The 16107-nt window shown below is 38.6% G+C and overlaps 1 protein-coding gene across 2 annotated transcripts; it reads left to right on the top strand.

Moving 5' to 3' along the window:
- Positions 1-1765: 1765 nt before the first annotated feature.
- ccnjl (cyclin J-like) lies at positions 1766-15430 on the top strand. 2 transcript variants are annotated; one of them, XM_079834442.1, is made up of 6 exons: positions 1766-2013; positions 2593-2688; positions 7989-8199; positions 12247-12546; positions 12844-13003; positions 13118-15430. In XM_079834442.1, exons 2-6 carry the CDS (start codon positions 2611-2613, stop codon positions 13590-13592), a joined length of 1224 nt encoding a protein of 407 aa, XP_079690568.1. In that variant the 5' UTR covers positions 1766-2013; positions 2593-2610; the 3' UTR covers positions 13593-15430. The 2 variants fall into 2 exon arrangements, with proteins under 2 accessions (XP_079690568.1, XP_079690567.1); XM_079834441.1 differs by lacking the exon at positions 1766-2013 and having other exon boundaries at positions 2465-2688.
- Positions 15431-16107: the final 677 nt, after the last annotated feature.

Genomic DNA, 16107 nt, shown 5'->3' with positions numbered 1-16107 from the left:
GTTGCTAAATCTAGCAACAAAATTGCTACATTGGTAACACTGGTTATGTACCGGTTGCCATGACAACATTGGTTGCTGACTCACGGGAACGCCCACAGAGTAACGGCTGAGCTCAGTATTTTGACTGAATAATATGGTTTCTTTCTCGCAAAACCTTATAATACACTGTAAAAAATAAAAACGGAAAATGTAGGCCTACTATCAATTTTCTGGGGCCCCAGTAGGCTACATTATCCAGTAGCCTAATTTTACGGAAATTTCAGTTAACCCTTAAAACACAAACTAATGCAATGTGTAGGCTAATTCCAAATACAGGTAAAACAACTGTAAAACACCAATACGGAAAATTCCTTCATATTTATTCAGTAGGCCTACATTGTGCCCTATTTTTACTGACTTTTTTTTACAGTGTATGCTGAACACTTTCCATATATGGCGCGGGTCTCACTGTATCATTACGTGATACTTTTGTATCATTTTTGTAAAGTTTTAGCTGATAGCGAATCACTGCCAGATTAGATGGAGGAGCGCGTGCAGTACGGTTTTTTAAAATTTCTGCTTTTGAGGTCCGAAAAAGATAGAAGGAAGGGCATTGGAACAACAGCAGGGTGAGTAAAATATGACTTTATTTTCATTTCAGAGTGAACTAACGTTATCCCTTTAAATGATGCATTTAAGTAGATTTTATAAACATGCCTTAGAAAAAATACATTACCGGTGAGACAAAACACTGACAGTGACATATTTTAAGATATGCCAGTGCAAATTGCGTTAAGTTAAAACAGCTCAAAGGCATTTTAGTCTGGGACTAGGTTTAAGTCTTGTCTGTGAAATAAGAGGATAATCTGACATAGGCTATCTGTCTCGTTCCCAAATAGAAAAGCTACATTTAATGGCTACATGTCTTACCCTACTGTTAAAACTGCAGTTTGCACTTCATACATATGAGCAACAGCTAACACTTTCTACACATAAATCAACTTAAAATGTTTTGTATCCCTTTTCAAGAAGCTAACTGATCAGACATTGCTATTTCTATATAGCCTATAGGCCTATAGCAGGTTATTACATATGAGATAGACCATGGACTTCGCCTTATCTTGTACGACAATTATTAGTTTGAAGCAGTATCTCCTAAATTCCTAATGGGTGCAGGGTCCACCTGCTGGCCAAATACAGGCAAAACATCCCAAAATAGTATATTGGTCACTATTTTACAAAACTAGGATGGAGTTTTTTTTACTAGCTAATACCTATAAAACAGCACTATCTGAACAAACATTTTTATTTTTTATTTTATTCCATCAACACCAATGATTAGCCTATGCTAAATGCATAGGCTAATTATTTGAAAAAGGAATTACGTTAGCCTATTGATAAATACGTATGCTAAATATGGATTTGATCATATCCAGCAATTTGATTTATTTACATTAAATTATAAAACATTTTAAAAAAAATGTTGTTCTTCGCTGTCCTCTACATCACTTAATCTCAGTAAATCTCAAAAAAATACATTTCACCTGTAGATTTAGATGCTATAATAATAACGCGCGCGCGCGCACATACACACACACATATATATGTAAACAAACACATATTTCATTTCAGTCTCACGTCTATCAATGTTTTAATTAAATTGACGAGTCGCAATTGTTTGTAGCAACGCTAGTGTTAATGTCCGCGCTGCGGACTCCTCCCCGTTTGGAGCGAGCATGCAGCTCCGCGCACCAACATCATTCAGATCTGCTCCTCTCAGGCCGCTGGGGGAGCACAGCACGCTACACGGGACGGCGAAAAAAAGTCAAAGGGGTTAACTTGGATACGCATGCGGCGGTGTTTTGATAAAAAAAACCACCCAAGTGTACGTTGAAGCGACTTTGTTATTCACGGGAAGAATTTTCCTTGATATGGGATTTGTTTCGAAAAGTACACACGAGCGTAGTTGAAGGATATAACTCCAGTATGCGGCAGTTTTGAAACAAAGGGGTCTGGAGCGCCGTTGTCTCAGTGGTAAGACGCGATGTTGTCTTATTAAAGAGCGCTGTACTGTTTCCTATAATGTTTCATTTTCAGCTGCTGCTTTAGTTTAGATTGCCGCGGTTGATTAACGCGTTTAACCTGAAACGCATTGCTTTATTCGTTCACAACTCTCGTGTATAGCCTACTTGATATCGCTGTAATAGGGGTCTCGTGGCGTGCCGCAGGGGTGGATGTGCGGCGCCGGTCACTTTCATTTCGGACCGATTGGCTCTTTTTCTTTTTTGTTAGAAATAAAGTGACATTAAAACGCCGAAGGATTGTCGCTACACAAATTATGTTTGTTATTAAGTCTCCCATAAATGAATAAAGCAAACTCGTGATTTTTAGGATAGCTGTTGTGATTCAGTGTGAGATGAACTGCTTGAACTTTGCTGGACGACTTCAAGCTCACAGTAAATTTAGAAATGAGTTTCCCACAAGCACAACTGTGACATTTTTTCCCCCCTCAAACAGACCTGAAATAGAAAGTAGGCTAGTGTGGTAGAAGTGCCTAAACTGAGCAAGAATTTCTTATTTTCCTTTCCTTTCACACTCATGTTTGTGTTTAAGGATTGGGGCCCTTTCTGGATGGGAAAGATGGAAACGGAGGGGCAGTGGTGGAAAAGCCAGCTCGCAGCGGACATCCATCAGGCTCTCCGAATTAAGGTGAGTTGTTGCCTAATAAACAGCTTTGCATTCATCATAGGTTGTGTCAATGCAGTTTTGATCCAGATGTCATTATCCAGGCCTCCGTTGCTTGGCATGATTGCCACACTGAACCAGGATTGGTTTGACTTGGCCAAGCTTTGATGGGGAAGTGTGAAATGTCACACAGCCCTCAGAAAACGTCCCCTGATTGTGGTTTTATGAAGGTTCCTGACCGTCGCATTTAGTATCGTCTACATTTGTATTCAAAACACACTTCCCTGATTATGTTCATATTGAATGTCATTTACGTTTAGGAACACTGTCCCAGGACTTTGTGACGAAACCACAAGGCTCCTCTACTTTTAGCCTTTTAGTTTAAATTTGATATTTTTTCAATTCTTTTACTTATTTATTTTAAGTATCGCATCCAAAATAAAAGTTGTGTTTACATAAAATATATGTATACTGTGTGTAATTATTATGTATATATGAATACACACACACACCCACATGCTTGTATATATTTAAGAAAAAAATTTTTTTATATATTGTTATATATATATATATAAATGGCATGAATATATACATGCAAATAGTTCTTAAATATATACACGTATGTGTGCGTTTTCAAATATACATAATTATACACACATACATATATTATGTAAACACAAACTTTTATTTTGGATGCGATTAATCGTTTGACAGCATTAATATATACATATAGATAAGGGACAACATGTCCTACACACAAAAGCCCTCTTTATGTTAAAAATAAAAATGCATAAATTTACATCTAAAGGAAATTTGCATGGATGCTCACAACATTCATTGCTTTTATTTTGAAATAATTGTGTTAATATTATTTTAAATACATGCTGGAAAATACATGTAATTTAACTTCAGCATGAGGTCACAATGTAAAACTGCCACACAAACTGTTTAAAAATGTAACAAATTCATCGTTTTATGTCGTTATTGGTAATCTGGATACACTTTTGAGGTGGAACACTAGGAAGTGTGTTGCTAAACCATGTGAACTTTTGTTTCCTCACTGCTGAGTGAATTGCACCCATCAGACAGACAGTGAGGTTTAAGTGCATTTATTTAGTGCAGGCTGTTGTGCTTTTATTGTCCGTCCTGTTTATTGTGGGGTGTGCTCACATCCGGTTTGGAATGTGAAGTGCTCCGTCTGCGTGTGTGTGTTTGTACTTGAGTTTGTCTGTTAGCTTGAGATTACTGGACTAAATCCTGCTGGGTTTATTCAGCATGTGTCAAGGAGTGGCAAAATGATATTATGTGACAGCGCATGGACCTTTCTTAGTTTTTTTGGCACGTTATTCTCTTCACCACCTGGTTAGTCAGAGTTGCACTGTGAAATCTAATGATGTGTAGGACTAATGCACTGGAGATGCAAAGTGGTTCAGCTGTTTGGTGAAATATCTGAGGTTTGGTGTTGGTGGATTTTATTTAGACGGAACAATCTCTCTCTGTTCACCAACGTGCAATGCTCAGTTAATGTTGTGCAGAAATGTTTACGGGACAAATCTTTGCATAGATAGGCTGTAGTTTAATTTATGTTTTGTGTGGGAGGTTGGCAGGCTTCACCTCCTACTACGTCAATACCGAAAGCTAAGGGGCTTTGCTATTAATTGAAATCTTCTAAGGAGGTTAATTTAGCTGCCTTGCTCTTAATTTAGCATACAATGAAATTTTGCAAGATATTTTTTTCTGTAATGTTGTGTTTTCCATCGCTTGTGTTAAAGCTATAATTTGGTCTGTCTTCAGCAATTAAAACGGCAATATTCAAACAAGTCTATTTCCTCTTTTCGTGTGTCTGTGTGTGTGACGTTCAAGTGCCAATTCCCATTTTATCGGTGCGCAATCCATAAAAAATATAAGACCACAAAGGTGCCAAGCTAGTTTTATTTTCTCTAGCTTTACCTTGTTATAGTATTTCTAGATGCTTTGAAAATTGTCATGTATAAAGCTTGTTCTCTTGAAAATGATTTGCATCGAGATATGCAGTTGATAAACCGATTCAAATACAGCAGCAGCTGTAGGGCTGTCTAAATTGCGGGCAGACCCTACAAAAGGGCTCCTTGAGAGGGTCAAATCCCAGCCCCTCACCCCACGGGGGACAGATGGCTGTGAGACATGATGGCTAGGCCTGTAAAGGAACCAGCTCTCTCCTGAACAGCCACTATAAAGCGGCACACTCTGCCTGTGGGACTCATGTCTGGAAAGAGTTTGACAATTTAGCCGCTTATTAAGTGTGACTGCAACCTTTTCGGGTATGTTTGAATTGTAATTTTTATGCAGTTAGTATCAGATGAATTTGAGACCTGCTCTGGTTTGCTTGATTACAAAGAATTCGGATAAAACTGCAACACTATGTAAACATTTGTGTTTTACATACAATTCATTCTCTTGTTTGTTTGTTTTTAATTTGTTTTAATTTGACATATGTTTTACAAATGTATTTATTTTACTTTAAAAGTACAATTACCATAATACATGAGGTCATTTTGCATAAAAAAAAAAATGTTGCATGATCCTTCAGAAATTATACTAATATGCTGATTTGGTGCTTAAGGAACATTTCTTATTATTATCAATGTTGAAAACAGTTGTTGCTTAATATTGTTGTGGAAACTCTGATACATGTCAGGAATCTTTGATGAATAGAATTTTGAAAAAGTTTATAAGAACATTTATTAGAGAATTTTATAAATTATAAATATGTTGATATGTTGCTGAATGAAAGTATTATTTTTTCACACAAAATTATTACATTTGGAATCAGCAAAAAAAAAATAGTGAATTGAATACTTTCATTCAGCAATATATATATAAATAAATATATTACAGCTGTCATTATTATTCAATTAATCTAAAGTGCTTGATTTAAATAAATCCTTGATTGCAATTCACTTGTCGATTGGGTTAAGTGGCACATTCCATGGAAGAGAATTCATGAACCGCATTATTACACCGTTTTCTAAGGCTGCACAATATATTAAAACCAATTAAAAATCATAATATAGCTTAGTGCTAATGTGAAATCATAAATAATGCGATTCAATAAGAAATGAAGACTTCAAATGCGAAAACCTCTTAAGTCCGTCTGACAGTTTTCTTTTAAATTAGCTTTTTCTTTTATCAGGCTCCTATGTTTAGGTTCAGTAATTTCACTTTAATGGCAATTTGTAAAAACCTCAAAGTCCACCTCTTTGGACAAGACGTAGTAAATAGTTGCAAAATCACTACTGCCAAGTCTGTATCGTATTCAGGTCCAAGTGCTCACAGGGGACCCAGGTTCGAATATGACCCGCTGTCGTTTCCCAATCCTACCCGATCTCTGTCCTGTCACTCTTCACTGTCCTTTCTGAATAAAGGAAAATAATAAATAATTCACACAGTATAACCATAATGACATGAAATGACAAATAACAAACAGAAGACGAATAGAAGACCTAATACAATAACAACACCATATACATTACGCTCAAAAATGTTAATAACCTATATACAGTATTAAATGTAAAAAAAAAAAAATCAAAAATGAATAAATGACTGTAAAAAGTGCACTGTTCAGTAGGACTGAACGATTTTGGAAAATCTAATTGGGATTTTATATGCAATGATTTTTTTAAGCTCTTTATCTTCTGTATTATTCAACAATAAATCATTTTATAATGGTGGGAATCTTTAGGCACCTCTCGTTCCGATTCCAAAACAATTCTTGAACTTTTTTTTAATAAATTAATCTTATTAATAAAACCTAAAATCTTTTTTTTTTTTTTTAAATATATATGCAATTAAAAGTACTTTTTAAAACAATTAAAAATTATTCAAAAAATTTAATTAACTATTACATGTTAATAATTTTAAATATATAAACCAATATAGCTGCAAAGCATAAAAGCTAGTAAATAATAAAGAGGAACAAAAAACATATTAAATGCAATGAACAAAGAGTGCTTTCAATATTTAAGAGTATCTGAACTGTGAGGGATTTTTCTCTTTCTCAGCTTTACTGTTTCTTGATTATTAATGATGTTTTGTCCTTTCTGTTTAATTCCTTAAGACATTACTGACTGTGTTTACATTCATTTTACGTAGAAAAGAATTTTGAGATGCACGAGCACTCTTCACAAAGCGTGGCGTGAGCATTTTAAACCGAAAGCCTTCTGTCAGTGAGTTTCTTATTTTTAATATAAGCACACTGCATTCTAAACGACATAAATGAAGCCTTCATAGAGTATTTCAAATACCGGCAGACGAGAACATACTGTAAACGTAACATCAAGCAAAGTGCACGTTTCTCAGAGCATATATATCCTGTGCAATTAAGCACGTGAATGTCATTGTAATTCATGTCAACCTTTCCGAACTTTATGAAATATTATTTGATGGTGTGTGTGTGTGTGTGTGTGTGTGGAAATGGAAGCAAGCAGAATACGGGTGTTTCTAAAACACACGCAGCACCATCGCGCACCTGCAGTTAAAATCTAAGCTCAGAATCGATCCGGAATCTTTTCTCCCTCCACTATTGTATAGTATGGACGACACAATATTAACTCGATTAAACACAATAACGTGTCAAGTTGATGCTTCTTCTGCAGACTGCTTTACTCTCGAGTGTCATGTGACCAGACTGCAATCGTAGTCTTTGCGTTAAAAAATCATGTTTTATCACATCGCGATATAATCGCAAATGCAATTGATCGTTCAGCCCTACTGTTGTGCATTAAGTCGGTAAACCTTAAACTGATATTAGTCAAATCTAAACAATCCATTGTCATAAAATATACATTTCTTCTAAACATTAAAAATCTCTTTAAACAGTATAAAAACCTGCAGCTCAATAATTGAAAGCTGGCTCTAACACACACCGTCATTCATCTTGAAATGAAATCATATGATTTGAATAGCATCTTCTGATTGGTTCTGTGAAGGGAAGTGGCGTTTAGAGGTTTCTGCCAACAAACCGGTATTTCTGAATGGGCAGAGGCTTGAATTTAGCAGGTTCGAAGCGCAAGTATTTGAACGTACACTATGCATTTGCTCAATATTGTCATCTCATTTTTGGTGGAGGTGGCGTTTAGTGGCTTTTGCATCTGAAGTCTTCAAATGTGCTGCGGGTTTCTGAATGAAGCGTGACATTCGTGCAGGTAACGTGTTTCTTTCAGCGTCTGAGAGCAGCTCCGTTCCCAGTAAATGCAACTATCACCAGGCTGTTTATGTATATACAGTTTTTTTTGTTTTGTAATGCACCATATTACAATATTTATATATAAACCTTTTCTCCTTAGGAGCTGAAGTTGCCTACGTACCAGGCCCACTCTCCACAGATCGGGATGCGGCGGTACTTTGCCGACCTGCTCGCTGTTCTCAGTAACCGATACCAGCTGTGCCCTACAGCACGTCATCTGGCCGTCTACCTGCTCGACCTCTTTATGGATCACTATGACGTAGCGGTGCGGCAGCTGTACGTCATCGCCCTCTCCTGCCTCCTCCTAGCCAGTAAGTCAAAGATTAATATGATCGCACTGTAGTTGATGCTTTTATTTACCTGCGCTGCTGGTGTTTGATTATTATTGCAGGAACCTGAAGTGAAATCGAACTTAAGAAATTTCATTTTGCGACTGCTCGTATTGAACTGACTCTAGCTGGCTGCTGTATTGTGCTGTGTGACAGCTGTGTGCATAAGAGGCCATGGCCTCCGCTGGCCTCAAGACCTCTTAGTCAGTCTCCAAGGCAACCTATCCAACGCACAAACCAGAATGATACAGCTGCCTTGGCATGTTGCAAGCCCATCACAGTCTAACCGACGATTTCTGGTAGATTACGAAAGCAAAAGGAGTCTTGCAGTGATGCAGAAGTGTCGCCTGATGTCTCCAGTAGATTTCTAGTGCAGGAAAAAAGGAAGTCTGACTCAATATATATATATGTGATGTGCAATATGGCATGGCATGTTATCAGTGGTGGCACGTCTGCTTACACACAAAACAAAAGGGGACAGATAAGATCGAGGGTGTGACTTGTGTCGCCATGTGTTGGTGTTTTTCCACAGATTAAAATCTGGAGCCTAGATCAAGGCAGACAAAAACAGATTTTGTAATGACAATTAATTCAGATTGCTTTCTGCATATGCATCTGTCCTGAATAATCGAAAGGTTGTCTTTAAATACCAAATCTCTCTCATACTTCTGACCCTCATTATGGCGGCCTCATGTTGGGGGAGGGTTGTTTTGCGCCCGCTGGCCGGCAATTGGCAGTGTTCAGGCATTAATTAATTGCTTTAGACGGAATGAATAATGGCTTTGCTCATGTTCCTTGTTAAAATATCCCTCCCTTTCCCTAAGTCATTGATTCAGGCGGCTGCGGCCATTGTTGGTTTTCTCTAAGAGTCGCCTGCAGTCAGTGTGTGGGACAGGGCTGGACGCCGCGCTTAAAGCTGAGAGCAATGCAAAGTTTCCAATCCATTCAGACCAAGATTTATTGTGACAAATTGTAGGGAGCTGCTCTATTTGCATAAAACAAACAGGCTTGCATTGCATATCATAGAAAATCCCATTTTAAGATTAATTTTAGGATTGCTAGTGTGCATGTTCAGAGGTAATGTTTAGTGTTAGTGTAATGTTCAGAGGTTAATCATATAAATATTGGATGAAAAACTTTAAACGAAAATTGTAAGTGCTACTTTGGCTACTAATGAAAATGAATGGAAGTAATAACATGACTAAAATGAAAACTGTAATAAAAATAAATGGCAACACTTTACACTGTTTAGTTAATGTATTAAACAAGCGGGTAATTTTTTTTTTTCAGTATTTATTAATCTTTAATTAATTAAAATGTTAATGTTAATTAAAAAACAACTCTTCCTTGTTTGTTCATGTCAGCTAAACTCAACTTTCTAGTAATGTATTAGTAAATGTTAAAATTCATTAAGATTAGTTAACATAAAATAACAACAACAAAAAAGTATGTATTAATGTAGTCAAGTAATGTTAAAAATGCAACCTAGCTTATTGTAAAGTGTTACCTTACCAAATAAATTAAAGCTAAATGGAAATATAAAACTAATAAAAATGACAAAAGCACATAATTACTAAAACTTAAACTGAAATTAAAAATATAAAAAAACACTAACTGAAAATATTAAGAAATATAATACTAAATTAACACTGCTGCCTGTCTAAAGCTCATTTGCTTCAGTTTGATTTTTTTTTTAAGCTCATATCATTCAAAGCCAGACCGTAACCTTGTGTTAAGTCAGTATTAACACAGGACGATCACCCTGAAGGCTGAGTCAGCAGAAATTGCACCATGGTGAGCACTTCAGTTGAGGTCAACATTAAAAACTAGCTGAGTGAAAACATTACTTTATTAAAACAGAGGAAATTAATCGAGACTTTCAAATCTCATTTTTAGGTGATAATGTTCAGGGATGAATGATGGCTAAATGCAGCTTGAGGATATGCATGGACGAACACTTGAGCTTGATGTTATCAGCGCAATTAGCCCCCCACACCCACCCGCTCTCATTCTTTTTGCTGAAAACTTTGGAGGAGGAGAAGACGGCCAGATATCAGGCTCATTTCCTCTCCTGAGCTGGGGTGATGGGGGTTTGTTATGGTAACCGGTTTAAAGCACAATGCATGGCATGAAACTTGCTTTTCTTAATCAAATCTGAAAGCATGTAAACATGAAAAAGGTCATCTTTTTGGATATTAAAGGTGTATTCTCTGCATGTTGAAGGAATAACGAAAACAAGACTATAATTATGGTACTTTTCCATCTTCATAATGAAGCCCTGTTGAAATGGCATCTGTCCTGTAACTAATGGGGCTGCAGCTCACTTTTTTAAGAAAACGGTGTAGAGTAGCATGTCAAATGCAGGCTGGCCCTTTCGTCAGAAGGACGAGGGAGGGGTGCAGAGCTGAGGGCCCTAGAGGGGCATGTTTGAACTGAAACACTCAGCAGGGTTCCTGATATTCAGATTAGTGTGACAGATTGCCCCTTGAGGTTTGATGCTAATGAAAAGAATTTGTACACCCCAGATAATTAAGAAAAAACACTTTTGCAGTTTTTTTTTTTTGGAGTCAGCTGGGACTTTTTGACCATGAAGGTCCACCAGTGTTTCCTGTTATGTTGCTGAATATACAGTGACACGAAAATAAAAAAGAAATTGTATTTGCCCCCAGGTTTTGAGTTTAAGCTGAATGCTTGAATTGAGTGTGATGAATATATATATATATATATATAAAATATAAATTTGAAAATAATGTAACATCATATTTGGTTGTCTCTTCAGTTTTGGCCACTTATATTTCAGGAGTGGATTCCAAATATGAAGGTTAGGTTCTATTAAAACGTGAAAACGATGATAGCTTTTGCTTTGCTGCTTTTCCTCTTATGCATGTATTTTTATTATTTTATCTTTGTCCAATTAATACAATTTTATCGCATTTTGAAATAAATGTGGTAAAATACACATTTAAATTAAAAGTGAAATAATTGTTGACAAAATAATCATTGAAGATAGTTGTCAAATTACGCAAAAAGAAAATTTGACAACTATTCACTGTTGAAAAAGCGAGAGTGAAAACTGTTTTAAGTTTATTTTCTAAAATTCCAAAGAAACATCTCAGCTGAAACATGACTCATAAGAAACACCCATTTATTGACCGGTTAATCTCAGGGGTTACTTAGAGTAAATATTTTAGGTCGTAGTGGTTCGACTGGGTGTAACAAATTACTTAGCAGTTACACAATCTGTGAAAACATTTATTAACATCTGACTCCTCTAATAACTGGGTGTTTATATGACAGCTTGTAGTAGTTACAGATGCAGTTTTTTGTTATAATAAATGGGAAGTACTTTAAGAGACATTTCATTTAATAGGACAAAGACGTGATGTTGTCTATAGCATGCGTTTATTGAAAGTGTCAAGGAATGAAGGTGTGACCTTGGTTTCTCTTTGCTGTTTGGACTGTGTCTCCTCCACACCAGCCAGTGATCTGTGGGGGTCTGTGTGCACTCAACCATGAGCCGCAGAAGTCAGAGGTCGTGGGGCCCTTATTGTTGGAGCATTAGACTGCAGGGGAAGCAATACTAGGGAGCCTTGGACTTTGGGGAAAAGATATTAACACCTAGCACCTAGAGTCAGGAAGGGGGAACCAAGAGAACAAAGGAATTCTGCAGAGAAAGGCTAATTCACCATGAGGCAGCTGTGCTCTCTCATTACAGGAATTCACAAAATGCCTCACCTTAATGATGTCAGTGCATATCCTTTTAAAGAAACCCAAGTATGCGAATGAAGAAAAGAGATGGATTGTTCTTAGATCAAGAATGTTTTAGATCTTAGTGATCTGATAACAAGGGGAAAAAAGAAATGACTATAAAATGTCCTTGCTTTCATCCATCTCTGATGTGATGTCTGGAATAACCAGCGGGATAATCCACAGGGGATGCATTCATGTTTTAGCATCGTAATTTAACCAGGCATGCAACATTGAACAGATTAAATGCATGAGCTCAGATATTTGCTCGTCTTTGCACAGGTAAGTTTGAGGAGAAGGAGGACCGTGTGCCCAAACTGGAGCAGCTGAACACTCTGGGCTTCATGTGCAGTCTGAACCTCACCCTCAACAAGCGTGACCTCATCAAGATGGAGCTGCTGCTGCTGGAGACGTTCGGTTGGAACCTGTGCATGCCCACCCCTGCCCACTTCATTGACTACTACCTCCATGCTGCTGTCCAGGAGGGTGACCTACACAACGGCTGGCCCCTGTCCTCCCTGTCCAAGACCAAAGCTTTCATGGACAAGTACACACACTACTTCCTGGAAGTCTCGTTGCAAGGTAAGAATTCTTTTAAATTCTTTTAGGATTTTATTTCAATTATTTTCAAATGAATTAAGTAATAGTGATGATGGAACGTGTAGCAATGTAACAGGGTTAAGTGTAGCTTGAGACGATCAATTCATATTGTTAATTTGATAAAAAGGTTATCATTTTTATATAACAAATGTATATCTTCATTCTATAACAAACGTATTGATTAATTTTTAAGTTGTTTTATGCAAGTTCTATGCCTAACAATCTCTTAACCATGATAAAATCACTGATATAGCGTGTTTGTGGGTGTTTTTGTTGTAGATCACGCCTTCTTGAGCTTCAGGCCCTCTCAGGTGGCAGCTGCTTGCATAGCTGCGTCCAGAATCTGCCTGCAGATCTCCCCCAGCTGGACCACTGTCCTCCACCTTCTCACAGGCTACTCCTGGGATCATCTGACGCAGTGCATCCAGCTCATGTTACTGTAAGAGCAAACCGCAGTATATACTCTCGTTCATGCAGCATAATGCGCCCTGAAGTACACCACACATGCTTCACTTCACTTTGCCCTTACGGTGCCTTTTGTTTCACTTTTCAGAGCTCATGACAATGACGTAAAAGAGGCCAACAAATCCAAATCTTCCCCTTCCGCCGTTCCGAGTCTCCAGCCGCAAGCTCTCATCCCCCCCAGCCCTGCCACCCCCTCTCTGCAGAGGCAGCCCACCTCCAGCTCCCAGCAGCTGCTCCTCCAGGCCAGCAGCTACCCGCAGCTCTCCCAGCACTCACCGGCTCTATCCCAGCTGCACATGCTGGCCGACTGCCAGGCCCTGGGACCAGTGGGCTCTCGGGAATATCTGCAGCCCCACCAGGCCAGTCTGCTTTCAGCCTCGATGCCGGCCAGCTCGTTCGCTGCTTTCCCCAGCTTGGCGTCGGGGCTGCGAGGCTTGCCCCTCCAGGGTCCCATCTCCATGCAGGTGAGCATGGCGCCCGAGCGCCACTGCCTCGGTCTGACTTACGGGAGCGGCTACTTAAGCTCCCACCACACCTTCACAGCCGGATGCTTTGACAGGTGACGCCAGGAGAGGGAGGACAAACTCAACCTTGGGCTGCCGCCGTCCTCCTCCACCCTCTCCGCCCCTGAAGTTCTTCGTCTTGGACGCAGACGAAGACTTCCCAAACAAAAGACCAACAGTCGAACGGACCCCACAGAGGTTATAGTATTAACTTAAAATCGGCCTTTAAGCTCTCATTTTTTTAGCTTTGGATGCTTCCTTTTGGGATTTTTATGAACTGAGGATGTCTATTTTTTAAGATTATTTAGCCAAGTGAGGACCTTCTTCCAGTGCTGCGCCACTGTTGACCTCAGCAAAAGAGCAAGAATGCTCTTTTGACTTGAGACTTTTTTTTGAAGCATACAGCCTTAAGGAGAGAAATCGCGGAGATCCGCATTCCATCCCACCAGCATTTTCAAACGAGTCCTTGAACTTTCACACTGGATTTTGCTGTATGGTCCTTTGATGCTGCTGCCTTTTTGTATGAACTGATGGCTTTACGACCTAGAATCCTGTCTCCCTTCTGGTCTTGTTTACAGTGACATGCCACATATCAGGGATGTACAGATCTCTTTAATACATACACACAACATACCATTGAACCAGCTGATGTTTGTATGAAGTAGCTCGTTTTGTTTTTGTCTGTGTTTTCGGGTTTTAAACCGTCGCGGTCATTAGAGAAGGTTGACGTTACACTGAGGCTCCAGTTCCCTCAGGCAGATGGAAGGAGACGCCCCAGGGGATGGAGGCATCTGTGCTGGAGGAAACCGTGCTTTACTAGTTCCTCCTCCCCACAGGGAAAAATAGCCATGATCGCCCTGCAAGATGACTTCATTGTGTCGGACCTCTTCCTATCAAACACTGTGGCTCGTAAAGATTACCTCACTGTCACACTTTTGTTCACATTTACCTCCAAGGTCGTGCTAATAACTAGTTTAACCTCACAGCTCGGGTTAGAAAAGATGATTCTGCTGTTACAGTGTGCTTCAGTTGTTGCGTCATACCTTTTAGTCCAGAAGTCTAGTTTCTGTTAATCGAACAGGATATTTTAAAGCAGACTGTAATATTTGGTCCAAAATATTTTCTTATTGTTGTAAACTAAAGATAAAGTTTAACCAAACATTCTTCATTTCTTTCCTTTTCTTTTTTTGGTTCTTAGACAACACAATGAATTCCTCTATGTCGACTGGCCTTAAGACCAAAGTGTCTGCTTTACGTCCTGCTGAATGAGAAGCTTTTTCAACCACTTTACTGGACTTTGGATCAAAATCTTTCTCCTATAGTCCTGAACTTTGAACTACCTCAATATATTGCCATTTACTTGCTGATTCGGCAGGGCTTGTCTTTTCGTTTTATGTCTTTTCTTAATTGGTCAGAACATTCACGTGCTTCCTTGTATTTTTTACCCAGAACTTAGGTTTCTTTGTGTTGGAGTCCCGTGTTTTGTATAGGTAGAGAACGGTGTTTACTGTAACAGACACGCACTGTTTGATATTTCAAGTCATTCTCTTGTTGAAGCCTCTGTGTGTGCAATATGTAATCATTAGTTTGTTACTTTTTAGACTGTATATTTTTTTTCATTTTGTACCACTACTTTTTTACTATGTAGAATTAGTTTTTTTTGTTGGTTTGGTTTGTTTTAACACTCTATTACTGCTTGCAGGCAGTGATTTATTTTTCCACCTAGAAAATGTTGCACATTGCAACCGATGTCTCCTGAATCTCTAGGCATTAAGTAGACTAGAGAATTGATTCTGCTCATTCAGTGATCTAATGGGTTTATTTAAAAGCCTGTATTTTGGGTAGGGGAGGAAATGACAGGTGTAAATTGGATGAAAACCCCAGAAATAAAATGGAGGAAAAAAAGCACAAAAGCTTGGTAAATGTTTCGTTCATGTGTGAATCATACGTTTTGAATAGACGGCGGATTTGCATGGCTCAAGGCGAGTTGTTTCATATGAATGTCTGGACTCATTGCACATGAAAAGGTCTTTGGTGGTGAAGGGGGCGGGGGGATGAGGGGGTCGTGTTCGTTTGGCTCCACCCCAAATACCACTGCCCTCCCCCTTCTTCCTCCCCCGCGTGTAACGCGCTGGACTGAAGACAATGGGGGAGATTCCTGCCCCACATGGTGGTTCTTCCTGTCACTAAACACCACTAAACAAATAAAGCGCATCCAACTGAGTACCACTGATCGTTTCAGAGATAAAAGCTCTTGGGCTCAAAGAACAGCCGACAATAGCTACAGTGTAGCGTAATGAACAAGTTATTTTTCTGTTCGTGGGTGTTTTAAGGAAACATCTGTGTGGTGCAAAACACAGGGAAGATAACATTTAATATTGAAAGGTACAGATAATCCTTTGACTATAGTGGTTATAGGCTTTTACCAATACAAAGTGAACTGGTTTTTGATTAACTGAGTTGGTAAAGGGATAGTTCAACCACACAAAAAAAACATTCCAGATCTGTATGGCTTGCTTTCTTTCGTGGTTCCCATTGACTTCCATTGAATTTTTTGTCAATACAATGGAAGTCG

Source organism: Gobio gobio, assembly GCF_949357685.1.
Source record: "Gobio gobio genome assembly, chromosome: 14".
In the NCBI taxonomy this organism is placed as follows: domain Eukaryota; kingdom Metazoa; phylum Chordata; class Actinopteri; order Cypriniformes; family Gobionidae; genus Gobio; species Gobio gobio.
Note: the sequence above shows the minus strand (reverse complement) of the source record. Positions and strands in the feature narration are given on the sequence as shown.

Coding starts and splice junctions, on each gene's coding strand:
- ccnjl (XM_079834441.1), top strand. CDS start 2,578: ATGTTTGTGTTTAAGGATTGGGGCCCTTTCTGGATGGGAAAGATGGAA. Junction 2,689..7,988: donor ATCAGGCTCTCCGAATTAAG/GTGAGTTGTTGC, acceptor TTTTCTCCTTAG/GAGCTGAAGTTGCCTACGTA. Junction 13,004..13,117: donor TGCATCCAGCTCATGTTACT/GTAAGAGCAAAC, acceptor TTCACTTTTCAG/AGCTCATGACAATGACGTAA.